Source organism: Jatropha curcas, chromosome 11 (genome assembly GCF_041381405.1).
Source record: "Jatropha curcas cultivar XTBG-Jc1 chromosome 11, XTBG_Jcur_1.0, whole genome shotgun sequence".
NCBI lineage: Eukaryota > Viridiplantae > Streptophyta > Magnoliopsida > Malpighiales > Euphorbiaceae > Jatropha > Jatropha curcas.
Window position 1 is genome coordinate 25,191,466 of NC_143161.1, and position 19,369 is coordinate 25,210,834.

The 19,369-nt window shown below is 33.6% G+C and overlaps 1 protein-coding gene across 1 annotated transcript; it reads left to right on the top strand.

Annotated features, from left to right (window-relative positions):
- Positions 1-2,325: 2,325 nt before the first annotated feature.
- LOC149492806 (Protein kinase superfamily protein) lies at positions 2,326-8,844 on the top strand. The gene is made up of 19 exons (XM_089716377.1): positions 2,326-2,522; positions 3,310-3,570; positions 3,643-3,694; positions 3,784-4,371; positions 4,457-4,535; positions 4,643-4,711; positions 4,794-4,883; positions 4,983-5,121; positions 5,565-5,667; positions 5,783-5,835; positions 5,915-5,981; positions 6,084-6,192; positions 6,425-6,490; positions 6,662-6,730; positions 6,823-6,886; positions 7,014-7,130; positions 7,488-7,519; positions 8,067-8,148; positions 8,364-8,844. Exons 4-19 carry the CDS (start codon positions 4,364-4,366, stop codon positions 8,594-8,596), a joined length of 1,380 nt encoding a protein of 459 aa, XP_089572503.1. The 5' UTR covers positions 2,326-2,522; positions 3,310-3,570; positions 3,643-3,694; positions 3,784-4,363; the 3' UTR covers positions 8,597-8,844.
- The last annotated feature ends 10,525 nt before the right edge of the window (positions 8,845-19,369 follow it).

A 19,369-nucleotide genomic window follows, 5' to 3' on the forward strand; every position in this document is an offset into this window, starting at 1 on the left:
CTCTGACTGGAACCAGAATCCATACACTGAGAGAAATTTTAGTCAAAACTTTGTACCAAGCTCTTTCAACTATGAGGATTATAAAAAAGCTTGGTATGATGTGTTTTATTTAAGAAATCATAATCATTCGTGGTTCATAATGATTCCACGAGGTTCAATTACAGAATTTCCTTATTGGTTTCAAGAATGGTTCAAATATTTCAGATGTTCAATTAAAACTTTCCCTACAAAGATGCTACAAGGCTTTGAACTCTATGATAAACAATTAACCAATTTCGGACAAGATAAGTTACTCTCATTTGCAGCTACTTTTGGAATTCCATTGATCTTATCCTGGAATTATCAAATTAAACAAGTTCAACCAGTACCCTTTCTTCCTATGCTGGTAAGGATTTTCAGTAACAAATGGTGGAAAGATTAAAACCAGACCCAAGCCTGTGTTCAAGCTGTTCAAAGATATTTCAGCTCTAAGCGACATCTACCTTTGGCGAAAAATCCAAAGAATTTAGATTTTTTAACGAATAAGAGCAAATGGCAAGCTGATCTTGCCACTGTCAGTTCAATTGAAGAATTCAAGAAAACACTATAAGATATAAATAGTCAAGTATCACAAGACGACGAAGATGAAAATGAAGCTACTTCTAGCTACTCACCTCTCCATGAAGACGATTGTTATGATATAAATCAGATAGATTAAAGTCTATCCAGTTTAGATATGTTCAAGTAAAGTTGCTTGATTTATTAGGCTCTTTGGTCACCTTATGAATATGTAAAGTTGTTTGTCTATATTAGGCCTATCCAACTTTTGTTCGTATTAGGCTTATCAAGCTTTTGTCTGTATTAGGCCTTACCCTATTTGTCTATATTAGGCCTATCTATCTTATGTAGATAAGGTTTATCTTCTTAGATGATAACTATCCGGACTTTAAATCAAATAAAGTCCATACTCTTCTATAAATAGCTAAGTACGATATGAGAAAGGCAGAGGTTGGAAAAGAATAAGCATACTTGTGCTATCTCTACCCTGCTCTTTCAAAAAGCTTTGTACTCTCTTTTCTTGTAAGTAATAAAGCTTTCTTTTGTATAATTATTGTTTTATGATGAGTTTATTAATGTAATATATAGAGTAAGCTTTCAGAAATGGATAGTTTTAGTTAAAATAGTAGTTAATAATAATTTTCATTTAACTACGACTGCATTAGTTGACTCTGGTGCAGATCAAAATTGTTTACAAGAAGAATTAATTCCAACTATATATTATGAAAAAACTAAAGAAAGGCTCTACACAGCTGATGGTAGTAAGTTAAGAGTAGAATATAAATTAACAAAAGTAAAAATATGTGCTGACGGTTTTTGTTTTAAAACACCTTTTATTCTAGTTAAAAACCTTACTATAGGAGTAATACTAGGAACACCCTTTTAGCTACAATCTATCCCTTTAAAGTAGATAATGAAGGATTAAAAACAAATATCTTAAATAATCAAAAATGTTTTAAATTTATTCAACCAATTAGACAAAAGGATTTAAGTACTATATAGGATATCTCTATATATAAAGAAATAAATCTAATTGAACAAAAACAAAAACATATTAGCTATTTGAAACAAGAGATTAATAATATTAGAATTGAAAATCAATTACAACAAACTCACATACAAAAAAAAAAAAAAAAATTAAAGACTTTGAAGAACTTTTAAATAAAAAAGTATGTTCAAATATTCTAACTACCTTTTGGTCTAGAAAACAACATATAGTTCATTTGCCTTATATAAAAGGTTTTGATGAGAAAAATATTCCAACTAAATCTAGAGCTATAATTGTTATATTTAATTATTTTTACTAAAAATAAATTTTGATCTTAAAAAATAAAAAAGTAGCGATATATAATATTTTTATTTTTAAATGAAAGATCTTACAAGGCAATTAGTTAAGTGAAAATTGAAAATCTTATAGTTTCATTTTACAATTCAAACATTAATTCTCATTTGAATTTAAATTAATTATTTTAGTTTTAAAATTTATAGTAAAGTTAAGATTTAAAATATTATGTTAATATATTATAATATTGATAGACAAATAATTGAATAACAAGTAAATATAATAAACTAGCAGCACACGCTTCAATAAAAAGTTAAAAATTAGTGTACACATAGTTATGGATCGTCCCAGTAAAATATCATAAAAATTAGTATAGGCATATATATAGATTATCCCAATAAAATATCATAACGCAAGGAAAATACGAAATTAAAAAAAAAAAAAAAAAAAAAAAAAAGAGTGCGCTATAAATAGGCGAGGAGGCCCACTTGACATAGAAATTAGGTATTTTCTTGGTACGCACGAGAGAAATAGAAGGGCATACTTGTAGGTGGTGGGTGCGCTATTTTTGTTCGCAATTTGGTCTCCTCGCGTAGAGAGAAAACAGGTACAGAAAAATATAGAAAAACCGACTAGATTGAGAGAGAAGCTCTGGATTCCTCTTCCGTCCTAAGCGACGGTTCATATGCCGGTTGGCTTTCAGGTATTTGTTTCAATGATTATACTTTTAATATGTTTCCCTGTATTTTGTTTTGCTTTTGATTTGGATTGGATTGGATCTGATCAGATCTCCCTCGTGTGTCTTTTGCTATCTGATTGATTTCTTTTCTTAGTGTTTGTATTGATTTGATTAGACGATTCACTTCAATTTGAATTAGGGTTTGTGCTAGAAATTTTGTCATTGGAAGATCGGTGAGTTCTTGAATTGATTGATTCCTTATTAAGAAATTAGGGATTTGGTTTTGACCTAATGGCTTTATTTATTGTAAGCAATATTTGTTGGGATTATTCTTTAATTAATTAAGCAAGCACAGATTATGGAACCATTAATTAATTGATTATGATCTATTCATCCAAAAGCGCTTCGGATCTTCCTGGTTATTGCTTATCTTTCCTAACAATTTTTTGAAGTTCAATCCGGCTTTCTATTTGGCGGGATTTTCCATGCTGATCTTTGCATGATTTACTGGTGGTAGGCAGAAACAGCGATGTTGCATCGTTTTTTATTTTTTCAGTTATTAGATTTTTGACATTGATTTTCTAGGATAATCTTCGTTTTATGATACACTGAGATGCTTTTTTTAGCAAGAAAATGGAAATAAAATGATATCTTTAATGTTCTTGTTGATGTAATTTTTGCTTCATTTTTTCATGCTTTTGCATCCTGTATGAGACTCAGTCTTTAGCAATCTGAATTGTAAATTACTAAATTGATTATTTTATTGCCAAATTGTTTTATTTTGAAACTAATTCCTCAATTTCAATGGTAGGTTGTGCCGGACTTGGATCTAAATAGCTTTATTTCCTTACTTGAGACATGGAGCAAGTGTTCTTCTGGTCAAATTGCTTCCAGCATCGAGTTTTTTCATTTCAAGAAGTGCTCGACTGGCGGTTTCTTGTCCTTGGAGACTTTCTTTTGGTTTCCTTTGTTAATTGCACTTAGTGGTCAGTTTCTCTTTAATGAGCAGAACAGGAGACGTGATGCAAATTTATTCTGAGATAGGTGTTGGATCTTTAGTGCACTTGTTCAAGTAAGCAAGTTATTCGTTTCATTCTGAAAAATTATTTCAGAGGCTTTTTCTAACAAGTTACATGGTTTACAGTGCATTGCTGATGCAACATCCAGTCAAAGTTTTTGGGAACACGTCTTCCGGGGTACTTTAATCTATTACATCATCTTTTTTCTGTTCTTTGATTCACATGTTTGGAGTAATTTTGCTCTAACTTTTGTGATTTTATTGCAGGGTTAAAGTCTGCAAGGAACCAATTGAAAGCTGCTTAGGTAGTTAATATTTAGATAAGCCATTACCTCAAAAATCTGTGAAGACTAGTTCATGGCGTACTGGTTTTGAGTGTTGGGATATCAGTTCACTGAACAATTTCTACGTAGTGTAGATGAGGTAGCTTTTTGTTTTGATATCGAACCCTTGGGTGTCTGTCTTAAGCTTAGGGATCCTTCCTTCTGGCTAGAACAATCATTCTGGTTGGTTCAATACTTTGTTATTTGGTGTCGATATGTTTTGTAGTCATTGTTTTATCCTGCCTTCGATGCTTTCTTACTACCTTAAAGTTTTAAGTCTAGCTATGAATAAGGCTGTGAAGCCCATCCCTCAAAAGCATTCTGGTTTTGTAGTCTCAGTTACCTCAGAAAATTAACGGAGATTAGCTTAACCAAGGTAGTCTTTCGTACTTTCTGAAACCGTGGTCGTTCCTGTATCATCTAATTCAACTAGGGTTAATCTACCTTAGATGTCATATAGTGTTTTTGGGACTCGATACTTTTCTTGAATAAAGGAAAACTTCTTTTTGTGTTCCACAAGGAGAATGGAGAGGTTAGTTGGATTCACATTTTAGTTTCTTTGCTATCCTTGTAATAATTGTTGATTTCCACTAAACACTTGTGGCATCTTACTTTAGGTACAAGTTAATCAAGGAAGTTGGTGATGGTACATTTGGAAGTGTTTGGCGAGCAATTAATAAGCAGTCTGGTGAAGTTGTAAGTGTTTTTCTATAGATTCTCATGTATATAATCAGATGATATAACTTGTATGAGGTATGGATCTTATTGTTTCTAATCAAATGCTTTCTTTCTAATTTTAACAGGTTGCTATTAAAAAGATGAAGAAAAAATATTATTCATGGGAAGAGTGTGTTAATCTGAGAGAAGTTAAGGTAGTGTTCATTTTACATTTTTGTTTCCTATTGTTGGCCTCACTGTATGAGCCTACTAAGGATGTGTGTTTCCTCACTACAGTCATTGCGGAAAATGAATCATCCAAATATTGTGAAACTCAAGGAAGTCATACGGGAGAATGACATACTGTATTTTGTTTTTGAGTACATGGTATGTGCTTTTCCTTCAATCTTTTAGTTTGGATTCCTTGCTTATTGAGAAAGGGTGTGCTTTTATTTTTAATTTTTATTTTAATGATGTTTCTTTTAGGAATTCAACCTTTATCAACTCATTAAAGACAGGGAAAAACTATTCACAGAGGCTGACGTCAGGAATTGGTGTTTCCAAGTATTCCAAGGTCTTGCTTACATGCACCAGCGAGGATATTTTCATCGTGACCTGAAGCCAGGTAACGTATTTTGCAACTTTAAATTTGAATTTGAAATAAATGCAAGGAGTTGCTCAATGTTTTGTCTAAGAAGCATTCACAGTATATTTGTAGTTAAGGATAAATCAATTTTTGGGAAGCATTATTAAGTGAAAGCACATTGTTTGTGTTTTTTTTTTTTTTTTTTGGTACGATAACTTCTGTTTTCTTTTTCTTTTCTTATTTTGATTTATTTTATTTTATTTGTGTATTCTCTAGTTGATTAACCTTTGTCATGTTCCTGTCATTCTTCTATTGTTTCTTTTGAGTTGGCTATTTCTTCCAGTTGTGAGTTGGTGATAATGAAATTAAGCATTAGCCTTTAGTTTCAACTGGATTTGTGATTTCCTTAGACCATCCTCTTGGTGTTTTCCAATTTCCTTAATCTCTGATTAAAAGTTACTTACATACACATTTCTTTGCAGAGAACTTGTTGGTTACCAAAGATTTAATTAAAATAGCTGATTTTGGTCTCGCACGAGAAATCAATTCGCAACCACCCTATACGGAGTATGTTTCAACACGGTGGTATGTTGCCTTTGTCTCTTCTCTTCTTATTTGAATGCATGCCTACTATTGATGGTAGGTAGCTAAATGTTACGTGACTCGCTGCTTGCTGACCTCTTCTTTCTGGACATGCCAGGTATAGGGCACCAGAGGTGTTGCTTCAGTCATTTCTATATAGTTCTAAAGTTGGTAAGTAACATAAGCTGATAATTACATTAAGTTTTAAGTACATGCTACATGCATAACGCATGCATTTCTCTACCTGCAGATATGTGGGCTATGGGTGCCATCATGGCTGAGTTATTCACCCTTCGTCCTCTTTTCCCTGGTACTAGGTACAATATCTGAACTTAATCTTAATATGTTTTAGATATGGTAAATAAGTTTGTGGACTTCTAGTGTTTAAAATTTTCTCATCTATTATGTTATCCGTACAGTGAAGCAGATGAAATCTATAAAATATGCAGCATAATAGGGAGTCCAACGAAGGACTCCTGGGCTGATGGACTTGGTCTTGCAAGGGCAATCAACTATCAATTTCCACAGGTTAGATTTCCATTATCTTACTTCTTTTAGTTTTCTACCTCGTTCACGTGTGCCTGAGGGTGCTTGCCCCTTGCTGGATGGATGTTTCTAAAACTGGAAATCCTGACAGAACATGGTTTATGAAAGTGCTGAAATTTGAACATTTGTACTATCTACCTTACTAGTAGCCAGCATTTAAACATAAATGCTAGTTTTATACACTACTTAATGATTCTCTTATTTGAAATTTCAGTTGGCTGGTGTCCATCTGTCTGTACACATACCATCGGCCAGTGAGGATGCAGTCAACCTTATCAAGGTTAGTATCAGTTCTTGAATTCTGTAGTTGTGTTACTATTTCTTTTGCCATATGTGCAGCAACGTCCAATATTAAGGTATTGATATTTTGGATAGAACGATTTTTTCCTCTAGGAGGTTCTTTCCTGACCTTTCCTTCCTCTGTAACTGGTTTTTTCTTTTCAATATACAGTTGCTTTGTTCTTGGGATCCACACAAGAGGCCTACAGCTGGAGAAGCACTTCAACATCCTTTCTTCCAGGTATTGTTTTCTTGATCATATGCATATAATGATGAACTTCCAATTTTCATGGTCAATTACTCATTTAGAAGTTTGTTCATTTGATATGGCAGAGTTGCTTCTATGTTCCACCGACCCTTCGTTCCAGATTACCGTCTACTAGAACTCCTCCTTCAGGTTTGTTTTTTAATAGCATTAATGGTTTCTCAAATTTTAATTGCAATAATGCATTTCTATTCTAGAATGCTTGTTTGTTAAGTAAGCATATTGTTGTGGCTTAACTTTCTTTGATGTGCTGCTGCAGTTGGATCAAAAGGCACCTTGGAGCAGCAAGGTCCTAGGAGGCATTCAGGGGTGTTGTCTAATTCAAAAGTCAGTCATAGTTTTTTGTCTCCGAAGTTAAACACTTCCTTGAGCACAGGTGGGTGTAATTTAATTGGTGTTTGAACTTTTAAGTTGTCTTGCACTTTGAATGTAAACTTTCATCAGCTGTGTTTATTATTTATTTTGTTATATAAGTTCCTTCCATGTTTTTTGCATGTAAGATGCACAGTGACCCGTGTTGCTATATTTTGTAAAAATATTAAGATGATTCATTTTTGGGTCACTGTTGTGTGTGTGCGCGTGCATGCAAAAGCACATGGTTCCATTGCAATGTTAAAAGACCCTCTATAAATCTAGTGGAGAAGTTTGTTGCTTGAATAATTGTCAATTTCATTTTAAATTTAAGATTGTTTGCTATATAATTTGCTGATCCTGATGATGCCTAATGTGGCAGGTGTGCAACGTAAACTGGACCTAGTTAACCAGGTAAGGAGCTATTTTATTTGTATCAAATCGTATAGGCTATTGTTTCATATATTTACTTTATTTTGAGCTTGGGAGTGATAAATCTTGAAGGGTTTGTAAATATAGTTGATTAGGTTTTAGTCCACTTTTTGGTGGTCATTTGTGTTGGTCAAGATCTTGAGGTTTCCCCTTCTGATGCAGAAATTAGCTTAGGATATTTCATGCAGGTCATTAGTTATGAGCCAGGAAATGAGCTATATGCTCTGCTTCATAAGTATTACGGTTTCTTGTCTAGTTTTGAAATATTTGTCTACCCTCTACTGCATGGTAACCCCTAAATCTTACAAATCTAGTACATCACTTGCATCTCATTGGATGTGCAAATTCACCTTATCCTGATTTCAAGTCTAGTTGTGACCTGATTTATATTTCATTATTTAGGTGTATATGTAATTAACTTGGAGACCATATGAGATTACTGGTTAGGACGGCATGGTTGAATTACTTTTTATGACTGCAACATTTGTAATTCTGAGTTTAATTGGCTTTTTTATTTTATTGGATGCAGGATGCAAACAGGAATGAAAAGTCATTTAAGAATGCTGCTGCTAAACAACAGAAATATCGACCACCAGGAAGGAAAAGCCCATGTAAGTTTCTTGGCTCTCTTGGTTTGTAATGCGTTAAATAAATTGATTCAATTTTAATCCGCACTAATGTCGAAAAGTAGTAGTTGACTTATATTTTGCTGTTGGTTATATTTAAGAATTTTAGAGTCCTGTTTTTTCATCAGATGAAATTTTGTAATTAAGATTTAAAATGCAATCAAGTTGAAATTTAACTTGAAACTTGTATTAATTGGCAGCGATCGTTAGTAACAGAGGTAGAGCTTCACGTGGGGTATTGGAAACAACTGATAAATTTGCAAGTATGACGATGGGTTCTCACAGGCAGACTGGGGTGCAGACTGGGGTACAGCCTAGGCCACCCCCTATGAAGGCTGGAGTGCAGTGGACTTCTGAATCCGGGGACATGTTTCTCCGACCTACCCATCAATTCCAGACCGGCAGAACTTATACCCGGAAAGTTGTGGGATGACTTTAAGGGCCCCCTCGGGGTTTGTTTAATGGTATGCTGTGATGTGTGTTGCTTTGTAGTACATTTGTTTGAGTTTTGTTGTGTTTGAGTTTTGAGTTTTGCTGTGATGTGTGTTACTATGACTACATAAGAGTGCTCGAGTTACTGTCAAGTTGATGTTGGCCTATTATTATTATTATTATTATTATTAATAAATGTGGTGTGCTTTTTAACCTATTGAGTAATAAAATTAAACATACTTTTTGTAATGTTTTTTACTATTTTGCTTTGGTGCTGTTTTAAATTATGACTACGTTCGTCCGGGAGTGAAAATAATGCGAATTGTGTCTGGCTCTTCTGCATTAGGGCTTGGATTAAAGAGTAATTCATTTAAAATACCCTGAATTTTGCGGACTGTAACAGTTACACCCGAAAACGACTTTAATTTTCTAGACACACCAATTACAAAATTTTGTTATAATTACGCTCTAATTTAAAATCACAAAATTTTGTTATAATTATGCTCTAATTTAAAATCCACGACTAAAAAAATTAATAAAAAAATGAATAAACAAATAAGAGGTGGGATTCACGCGCGACATAAGGTTAGTTTGTAACCTACAGTATCCCTACCTCCTCTTTCTTAGCGATGGCGTGAAAAGCTCCAATTCCAAATTCCCTAACCATTTTGCTGGCCATTTGGGGATTCTCCTTTCCGTGTGCGTGATGAGCGAATGGAGCGGTGAAGGTTATTAATGCAAATGGAACTCGGTGGGGATATTAGTGAGGAATCAAGCAACTCAACAACAAACTTCAACAACTTGTGATCACAAGCAGGGTTACCTTCTTCACTACTACATGTGCTTGAATGTGCCACATCAGATCCATCATTATCTTCTTCCGGTGGAACACCTACATTATTACCCGAAACAGCATGAACACCTAAATTATCAACTATAGCAGTCTTTAGTTTCAACTTGTTCTCCTTAGTAATCCTACTTTCCTCGTCATTATCAGAGAGAGCAAGTGAACTCACATTGGTTTCTTCTTCTTCTATATTTGGGAACTCAACATATTCATCTATATTTACTTCAATACGCTCATCAACTTCCTCAACATGTTCTTCTATATTAACTTCAACACAATCATCAACTTCTCCAACATGTTCTTCTATGTTATCTTCAACAACATCATCAACTCCCCCATGATGCTCTTCTAATTCATTTACATGTTCTTGTGTGTTAATTTAAGCAACATCATCAACTCCAGCGTCATGCTCTTCTAATTCTTCTTCTTCTTCTGTATCTACTAGCAGCTCCTCCCTCTCCATGCTAGCCATAAGCCATTCCAACTCATCAACAAAATTCTTGTGTTCAAAGCTGCTGTTTTCTTCAATTTGGATGTCTGTCTCTATGTAGACCTTGACAAAATTGAAGGCCTTCCCTCTTTCAAACATTATCTCGATGTACTCATCATCCTTACAAATGCACAAGCTTCTCCAATCTCCCGTAGGGTTAAAATAACCTATTTTCTGTAGTTCATCACAGTCAAACTCCCTTATAGTATCACCGACAGCCTTGTATGACATTTCTTTCAAGTATTTCTGAGTATTCCACTCTCTCGACACCTTGCCCCCAGTGTAGTTTATTTCCCTGTCATTACTCATTTTACCTCCAACAGATATCTCAATAGGGAACCTGTTTTATAAAAATAATCTTTAATGTGTCATTTTAACGAAATTAACTCATCTCAACCACTGCAACTAGGAATTTATTACACAAAATTAAAAAACAATTGTCATGTACTTTTAAAGGAATGTATATTCATTGAATGGCAGACAACATTTTCATTACAAAACCCCATAAATTTTCTATTATTTATATTTTCTATTAAAATATTCTTATTAGATAGTAGTAAATATTATCCACTATCCACAGTACACAGTTTAAAAAGCAATAAAAAAAACCTAACACAAGGGGTGGCCACGGTTCCGGAACCGAACCTAAAATTTTCGATTTCGGTTCTGGTTTGAAACCGAACGGTTTCGGTTCTGATTCCTTAACGGTTCCAAAATCGATGGTTCCGGCCGGTTCTTCCATCGGTTTTCTGGCGAATCGCATAATTTTAAATTTTAAATTTTAAATTTAAATTTTAAATTTTCAAAATTTAAATTTTAAATTTTAAATTTTGAAGACCTTTTTTCAAAATTTAAAATTTAAAAATTTGTGAAATAATTTCTAAAAAAAATACGCTTAAAAAATTAAAAAATGCTTGAATTTAATTTATTTTTTTAAAAAAGACTTGAACTTAATTTTTTTTATAAAAAAAAGTCTTCAACTAAATTTATTTTTTGTTTAAAAAAGTTGGAACTTAATTTTTTTAAAAAAGGGCTTGTGTGTACGTATCCTCTTGGGGTTTAGAGGAATCAAAACCCACGTAGTTCTTACTTACCTTGTACCAATTTTATCCCTTTTACCTTAGTCGCTATTTCCACCACCGGTTGAGGACCATCGTAAAGATCATATAAATCTTCATTTTCTTTGAGATTTTCTTGTGTTCTTATTTCGGCCTTGCTCCAATCATCTACGCATGATTGTGCTTCTGGTGAATCGGGTGTCATACTAGATCGTGTTTCATCAAGTATGTTTCATCCTTGACTAAAAGCTTGTTCAACCGCAACAGTGGAAACTGGAGCTGCTAAAACTTATTTTGCAATTAGAGAAAGTGTTAGGAATGTATTAGCGTGACGACTCCACCAATCTAGAATTGAAAATTTATTATCTGCAAAACTATCACCAAACTAGAAAGAAGTGGTAAGATAATTATCAAATTCAGAAAAAGAACCGGATTCCCTAGGTCTTTTTTGTCTTTGTAGTAAAATACATTCAGCAGCATCAACACTTACCCTTTCAGTTGGAAATAATTGATTATTGAATTGAGAAGAATTAGAAGAAGTAGATGAACTAGAAAATTGAACAAATTCACTATATAATTCTACAATATTTTGTCTGACTTCATACAATACTACATTTATATTAACACTATCTTCTATATCAAGATTTAATAATTCGTAATAAAGAGTCAAATATTCAGACAAAACTTCAATTTTACATCTAGGATCAAATACACAAGCAACAAGATACAGGGTGACATATTTTTAAAAGTAAGACAACCTTTTTTTTTCCATTGATAAAACACAATTTTATAATACAAAATCATTTTGAAAATCTTGGAGTGCACTAACAATATTAATGCATATAGGCAAAAATAAATGAGATGTGGGATAATAAACTGATGGGTGTTATTTTCATAGTATTTTTAATATAGTTTTTATTAGGATTTTTAGTATTTTTAATTATTTTAATTAGTTTTATTTATGTTTTTGTTAAAATGATCTTAAAGAAATTTGTAGGATTTTAGCACAGAAAAGAGCAAAATAAAGCAAAACACTCAAGCTCTAGCACGCTCTGCCCATGCACATCGGCACGCCCGTGCTGGATTCAAGGAAAATCAAGTGGAGACTCAAACTCTAGCACGCCCTTCCCATGCTATCGGGCACACCCGTGCCGAAAGAGGACATCAATCCAAAGGCGTGCTTGCCTGAGCATGGCCTGTGCTACATTTCATCATAGATACTCAGACTCTAGCACACCCAAGTCGTGCTAGTTAGCACGCCCGTGCCACATAATCTTCTCAGGGGGCACGGCCCATGCTGAACCATCCGTAGAAGCAAGCTCCGGCGCGCCAAGACCGTGCGCCATAGCACGCCTGTGCTAAAAATCGAGTTTTGTTTTAAGTCGAAAATGCCAGCCAGTCTCTACCACTTGCATGGGCCCACCTGAGATACTTTCTTAACGTGCAAATCAAATCCTACTCCTATTTAGGCACGTGGGAGAGTCCTAATTGAGAAGAAATTCAAAGCCTAAATAGTTTCCTACTTCCAAAAAAAAGATTTCTTACTTAATGAAGATTCTATTCCTAAACGAAGTTGGATTTTCTCCCAGGGAGTCTATATAAAGAGAGAATCGATCTCTGGTTCACTATCGCGGGGATGCTATTCATTGTATATATCCATCTTTTGTTCTATGGTTTCTCTCTCTCTCTCTCTCTCTCTCCAAGACTTCAAGTATTCAAGATTCAAAGAAGTCATCCACGTTATTTGTTGACTAGTTTTTATCTCTAAACTCTTAATCTTGTTTTTACTTTTCATTTTTCATATTGATTATGGAATTATTTTTAAGTTTAACTGAGTTTGATTTAATCACTATGTCGAACTAAAATTCTCATACAAGGAATTTGATGTAGCTTAATTTCATTTTCAATTTATAATATTAGATTTATTTTTCTTTGTTCAAAGTATAATTTATTATTGAACTTAATGCTTCCAGACAGAGTTTCTCCCCTAGATTGATATATTTCATTAATCACCATCGGAAGAAGGATTTTTGATATGAAAAGGTAATAAATTACATGAGAATAATAACTTGATGCGGAAGCTACATGATTTGACTCATGGAGGTTTTCATAGGTTAATGACCTTAAGCTATGAATTCACAAAACAAACCGTAAAACTTAATGATTTAATTCATATTTGATTGCGCTATTGAAAGATAGGTAATTAGACCGGGTTAAAATAGCTAACAATACATCGGGAGAGCTTGTTAGTGATTTTAGGGTTGTTTCCCCTACTTGAACAATTAAAATTGATTATCAAATTAACAAAATAAATTGGATAGAATTAAGTGAAGTCAAAATCCCTAGTAGCTTTTATATCCTTGATTTATTTTAATCAAAATTTTCTTGCTTGATTACTTTCTATTCTCTTTTAATTGTTTAAATTAGTTTCTAAAATTAATTCCCCTTATTACTGTTTAAATAATTGTAGGTTAACATAATTTTGGTACTTGGTATACAATCCATGTGGAAACGATACTCTACTCACTATTTATTACTTGTTGCGATTTCGTACACTTGCGAAAATCACTGTCATAAACCACATGAAATGTATAGGTAGAATCATTAAAATTTTTAAAATAACTAAAATTTTTGCACAAATATCCCAATTTTGTGGATATAAATTAATTTCTCCAATATTGTTAGTAACAAAAATGCACAATAATTCTTTATACAAAAAAGACTCGTTCAGTAATTCATATGTTGAATTCTAATGAGTTAGGACATCCCTTGGAAAATGTTTTGGTCTTTTATTATTTTCCTTACAAAATTTAGCCCAACTTTTCATCACTTGCGGAAGTCCCCATAAATATGAAATAACTTTTCTAATTGGAGAAATATAAGATTCAAGAACTTTTAAACCATCTTGTACACGTAAATTTAAAATATGACAAGTGCATCTTATATGAAAAAATTTTCTACTAATATTTGGTTCACAAATTGATTTAAGTTCAGTAATTAATTTAGTGTTAGCAGAAACATTATCAAATGAAATTGAAAAAAAATTTTTTGTCAACTTATATTCATCTAAAATTGAAACAATTATTCTATAAATATTATTTGCAGTATGTTTATGATCAAAAGCACGAAATGCAATAATTCTTTTTTGAATTTTCTAATCATCATCAATCCGATGACATGTAATGCCCATATAAAAATGCATTTGCCAATGATCACTCCAAATATCACAACAAATTGAAACACGAATTTTCATTTGAGAAAATAAAAGTTCTAACTCTTTTTTTCCTTTTTTATATAAAGAAATAACAGTTCGTTTTACAGTATTTCTGGTACTTTTTTAGCAGAAGGATTTAAAGCTTTTTGACAATATTGATTAAAATCTACTTTTTCACTAAAACTAAAAGATAAATGTTCTATAGAAATCATTTTAGCTAATTCTTCTTTTGTTGTTTTTCAGAATATTGAGATAAAGAAATGTTAGAAGATGCGTACCCGGAAATTTGTGTTTGAGAGCGATCAACTCCTATTTTTGTTAGATGTTTTTGCCTCCAAATGCTTCCAAAATGATCCATAATATAGAGTATAGAGAGTAGAGATAATTTTGTGTGAGGACATTGTAAATGGAATAGGGTATTTATAATAAATCCAAAAAATCATTTTCCACAAATACCCTTGAAACTAGTTGTTATGTAGCCGTTTACAGTTGTTAGGAGGGGTAATTTGGGGATTTCACAAAAAAATTTAAAAAAAAAAAAAAAAGCTGCTGCCTGCTAGAACCGGTTCGAACCGGTCGAACTAGCTATTAGAAACAGAATTCATATATTTTTGGAATTGCCTGGAAAAACGGGCGATTCCATCTAGTTCCGGCCAGTTCTTGGAACTACTGGTTCGCGGTTCTAGAAATGGTGGAACCGGAACCGAACCGTAGGCCACCGATTCTGGTTCTGGTTTCGGTTTGGATCGGTTACAGTTTCGGTTCGGACTGATTTCGAACCATCGGTTTCGATTCTAGGAACCGTTATTTGGCCACCCCTAGTTAGAAGGGTTTTGCGCAAGTTCAGAAAGGATTTTAGTTGAGGAGGGGATGGTTGTTACGACAACGTTTTAGGTTTAACTGTAACCCTTTCTTAGATAGACACTCTGGTTTTTTTCATTATTATTATTTTTAATTACATTAGGACCTTGCATTGAAATCCATTTTGTTGTTCGCAATATTCGTGCCAAACGACCATTCATTTATATGACAATGACAGCTCCTTATGGAAATTGAACTGCTTGCCTAAATTATGTCTTTTAAGAAACGAACCATGAATTATGTCATCGCTGGGTCGTTGGTTGTTCAGTTAATTCACGTCTCAATCAAAACAACTGGACCACGGTATAGAATTAAGAATGAACCCAATTGAGGCGTAAATATTATTGCACTTGAGGTGGGGTTCAAATTTACAAAAATGAAACAGTATTTCGCGAGCAAAGCAAAAAAAAAAAAAAAAAAAAAAAAAAAAAAAAAAAAAAAGGAAAAGAAAAAACAAAAACCACAGATAAATCCCATTCATTGGCCTGTTATTCCGATTATATGAATCAACTGTTTGATTTTTAAAACGGAAATAGATTTATATTTCTTAATTAAAAATTGAAAATATCATGCAAAACTAAGAATTACTCAACCACATTGAACATCTCTGCTTTCTCATCCACCATTGCAATGTACCAAATTAAAAAGAAATAGTATTTTAACTCAAAGTCGAATCTCAAGTTCAAACATTTTGAGCTAGTGACTCGTGGGTTTTAAGAATTTCCAAAGTTCAAAAAAAAAAGTCGAAATTAACATTTACATTCATCTTTCCTGTACTAGAGCATATGCACATGGGTTTAAATGCTGAATCGACCAACCATAAACAATAAATAAGATCTATGAAATGGCCAAAAAGAAGAAAAAGAAATCTACCAACCAGAATCTCACAGCAAAGTGACTGAGGAAGACTTCTAAATTTTGATTGATATATGAGTCCATACTTACTGCAAAATGCCCCTGTGACCCCTACCTTACATGCAAACTACTGCAGCTACCAACTACAGAACAAGATAGTGCGAGCATAGTCCAGCCAATGATGATAAAATGAAAGCAGTAAAGATTGAGAAAAGTGACGCCTGGGAGTGGAGCCACCACAAAGATCGAGAAAGGAGTGTACACATGTAAAAAATTGTATAAGAAGCAATGGGCGAGACTATATAAAAGAAGTTGTATAAGAAAGTGAAATTGGAGATAAAATTGAAACCTGAATTGGTGTAGGCTTAGTATATCCTAAAGCCTCGCAAGCTCGAAGCAATGGGCGAGATAGATTGAGCTCTATAAAAGAATTGGCACGGAATGAAGCTCCATATGACGGTGCAAAAAATGATTTACCTTCTTTGGCATTGCTAGGCGTATCGTCATCCTCTTCCGGTCTATACTCTTCCTATATACTCAAATTTGCATTGAGGATTTCAATTGCATAAAAAATTGGAAAGGGGGTAATGAGAGAAAAAGTTTGTACCTGTAACCACTTGGGTAAACTGTGACGTAGGCACTTCCTCAGTAGGTCCTTGAATCTCTCCTAAACTTCATACAAACTCCTTTAGTCATGGTGGGCAAAGGTCATTATCTCATTGCGAAGCTTTGTGGTCTTTGAAGATGGAAAGAATTTTGCAAAAAATTTCTAGGCTAATTCCTCACGTATAGTAAAACTTCCAGCAAGGCACGATTGTAACCAAGATCTTGCTTTATCCTTTAGAGTGAAAGGAAAGCGTTTTAATTTTATGGCATCCTTAGAAACTCTATTTTGTTTGAATGTATAGCAAATCTCCAGGAAATTTGTGATATGGGCATTAGGATCTTCGCTGGGCAGACCTCCATATTGAATTAAGGTGGAAAGCATTTGAATTATTGCAAGTTTAATCTCAAATTTGTTAGCTTCCACCCTAGGCCTAGTGATACTTGAGGTTGCTCCATTAAGAAAAGGAGTTGTGTAATCTCGCGAGGTTCAGAAAGGATGTTGCGGTCCATCTACTAGATTGAATTGATCAACCATGTCTGCTTGCTGTCTGGGTTTGCTTTCACGTGGTTTCCTAGCAGCGTTGTTCCTATGAGAAGTCCTTTCAATTTCTAGATCAAAGATTAAAGGCTCAGTTCTACCTGATCTTCTTTGCATAAACAACTGAAATAATCTTTAAAATTTAAGCTAAATGTCTAAATTAATAATAGGGTAATTAGTATTGATATTGGTAACGTGAATCCCCGGCAATAGCGCCAAAAACTTGACAGTAGTTTTCGCAAGTGTAAAAAATCGCAATAAGTAATATAGAATGATTAGAGTATCGTGTTCACGGGGATTGTATACCAAGTACCAAAATTATGTTAACCTACTATTATTTAAACAGCAATAAAGGGAGTTATTTTAAGAAATTAAATTCAACGAGTAAAAGAGAAAAGAGATTAAGCAAAGCAATTTTGATTAAAAGAAATCAAGGTTTAAAGGCTACTAGGGATTTTGATTTCACTTAATTCTATCCAATTTATGTTATTAGTTCGTTAATCAATTTTAATTGTTCAAGTAGGGAAAACAACCCTAAAATCACTAAGAAGCCCTCCCGATGTATTGTTAGCTATTTTAACCCGGTCTAATTACCTATCTTCCAATAGCGCAATCAAACATGAATTAAATTATTAAGTTTTATGGTTTGTTTTGTGAATTCATAACCTAAGGTCATTAACTTATGAAAACCCCCATAAGTCAAACCATATAGCTTCCACATCAAGTTATTATTCTCATGTAAATTATTACCTTTTTCATATCAAAAACCCTTCTCCCAATAATGATTAATGAAATAAATCAATCCAGGGGAGAAACTCTGCCTGGAAGCATTAAATTCAATAATAAATTATACTTTAAACAAAGAGAAACAAATCTAATATTATAAATTGGAAAAAAAAATTAAGCTACATCAAATCCCTAGTATGAGAATTTTAGTTCGACATAGTAATTAAATAAAACTCAATTAAACTTGAAAATAATTCCATAATCAATGTGAATAATAAAAAGTAAAGATAAGAATAAGAGTTTAGAGGTAAAAACTAGTCAACAAATAATTATGGATGGCTTCCTTGAATCTTGGCATAAATCTTGATCACTTGAAGTCTTTGAGAGAAAGAAAACAAGAGAATCCCCCATACCATGAATGGATTCTCTCTTTATATAGACTTCTTGGGAGAAAATCTGACTTCATTTAGGAAATAGAGTCTTCATTAAGTAAGAAATCTTTTTGAAAATAGGAAACTGCTTAGCCTTTGAATTTCTTCTCAATTTGGACTCTTCTATGCGCCTAAATAGGATTAAAACTTGATTTGTACATCAAGAAAGTATCTCAGGTGGGTCCGTGCAAGTGGTAGGGACTGGCTGGGGTTTTCGACCTAAAACAAGACTTGATTTTTAGCACGGGCGTGCTGTGAGGCACGGGATGGGCGTGCCAGAGCCTGAGTTCTAAGGATGGTTTAGCACGGGCCGTGCTTAGGGGCACTTTTAGAGAGGAATCTGTGGCACGGGTTGTGCCACATAGCACGGCTAGGACGTGCTAGGCTCTGAGTCTCCATGACGGAATGCAGCACGGGCCACGCTTAGGCAAGCACGCCTCTAGATTGATATCCTCTTGTGGCACAGAAGTGCCAGATAGCACAGCTGGGGCATGCTAGGGCTTAAATCTCCACTTGATTTTCCTTGAATCTAGCACGGGAGTGCTGATGTGCACGGGCAGGGCGTGCTAAAACTTGAGTGTGTTGCTTTATTTTGCTATTTTCTATGCCAAAATCTTACAAATTTCTTTAAGATCAAGCGAATTATGATTAAAGGAAGCTTTTAACAAAAACATAAATAAAACTAAATAAAAACTACTTAAAGTAATTAAAACTACTAAAAGTCCTAATAAAAAACTATATTGAAAATACTATAAAAATAACACTTATCACTTTTAGCTATAGTAGAGATTAAAATGAGAATGAGACAAATTTGTGCTTCCCCGCTCTGGTTAGAAGGGTTTTGTGCGAGTTCAGAAAGGGTTTTAGTTGAGGGGATGATTATTACGGCATTTTAGGTTTAACTATAACTCTTTCTTAGACAGACACTCTGATTTGGAAATTTCTCATTAGTTTCTTTCACGCCTTAAAATGTTACTTTCAATAAATGGGGCTGATCAAGTTTTAAAAAAGCCCATATGTCTAAGTTGTCAACCATGGATGGTATGGCGGGATAAGAGACAAAATACACAAGCTTTTTGGGCCAAGATTTTCTATTTTTCTGTGCCAAAATCTTACAGAAATCAATCGAATTATGATTCAAGGAAACT

What these genes read in the sequence shown, in the direction of transcription:
- LOC149492806 (XM_089716377.1), top strand. An exon ending in ATAAGCAGTCTGGTGAAGTT is followed by an intron (nt 4,536 to 4,642) that starts GTAAGTGTTTTT and finishes TAATTTTAACAG; the next exon opens with GTTGCTATTAAAAAGATGAA. An exon ending in TACTAGAACTCCTCCTTCAG is followed by an intron (nt 6,887 to 7,013) that starts GTTTGTTTTTTA and finishes GTGCTGCTGCAG; the next exon opens with TTGGATCAAAAGGCACCTTG.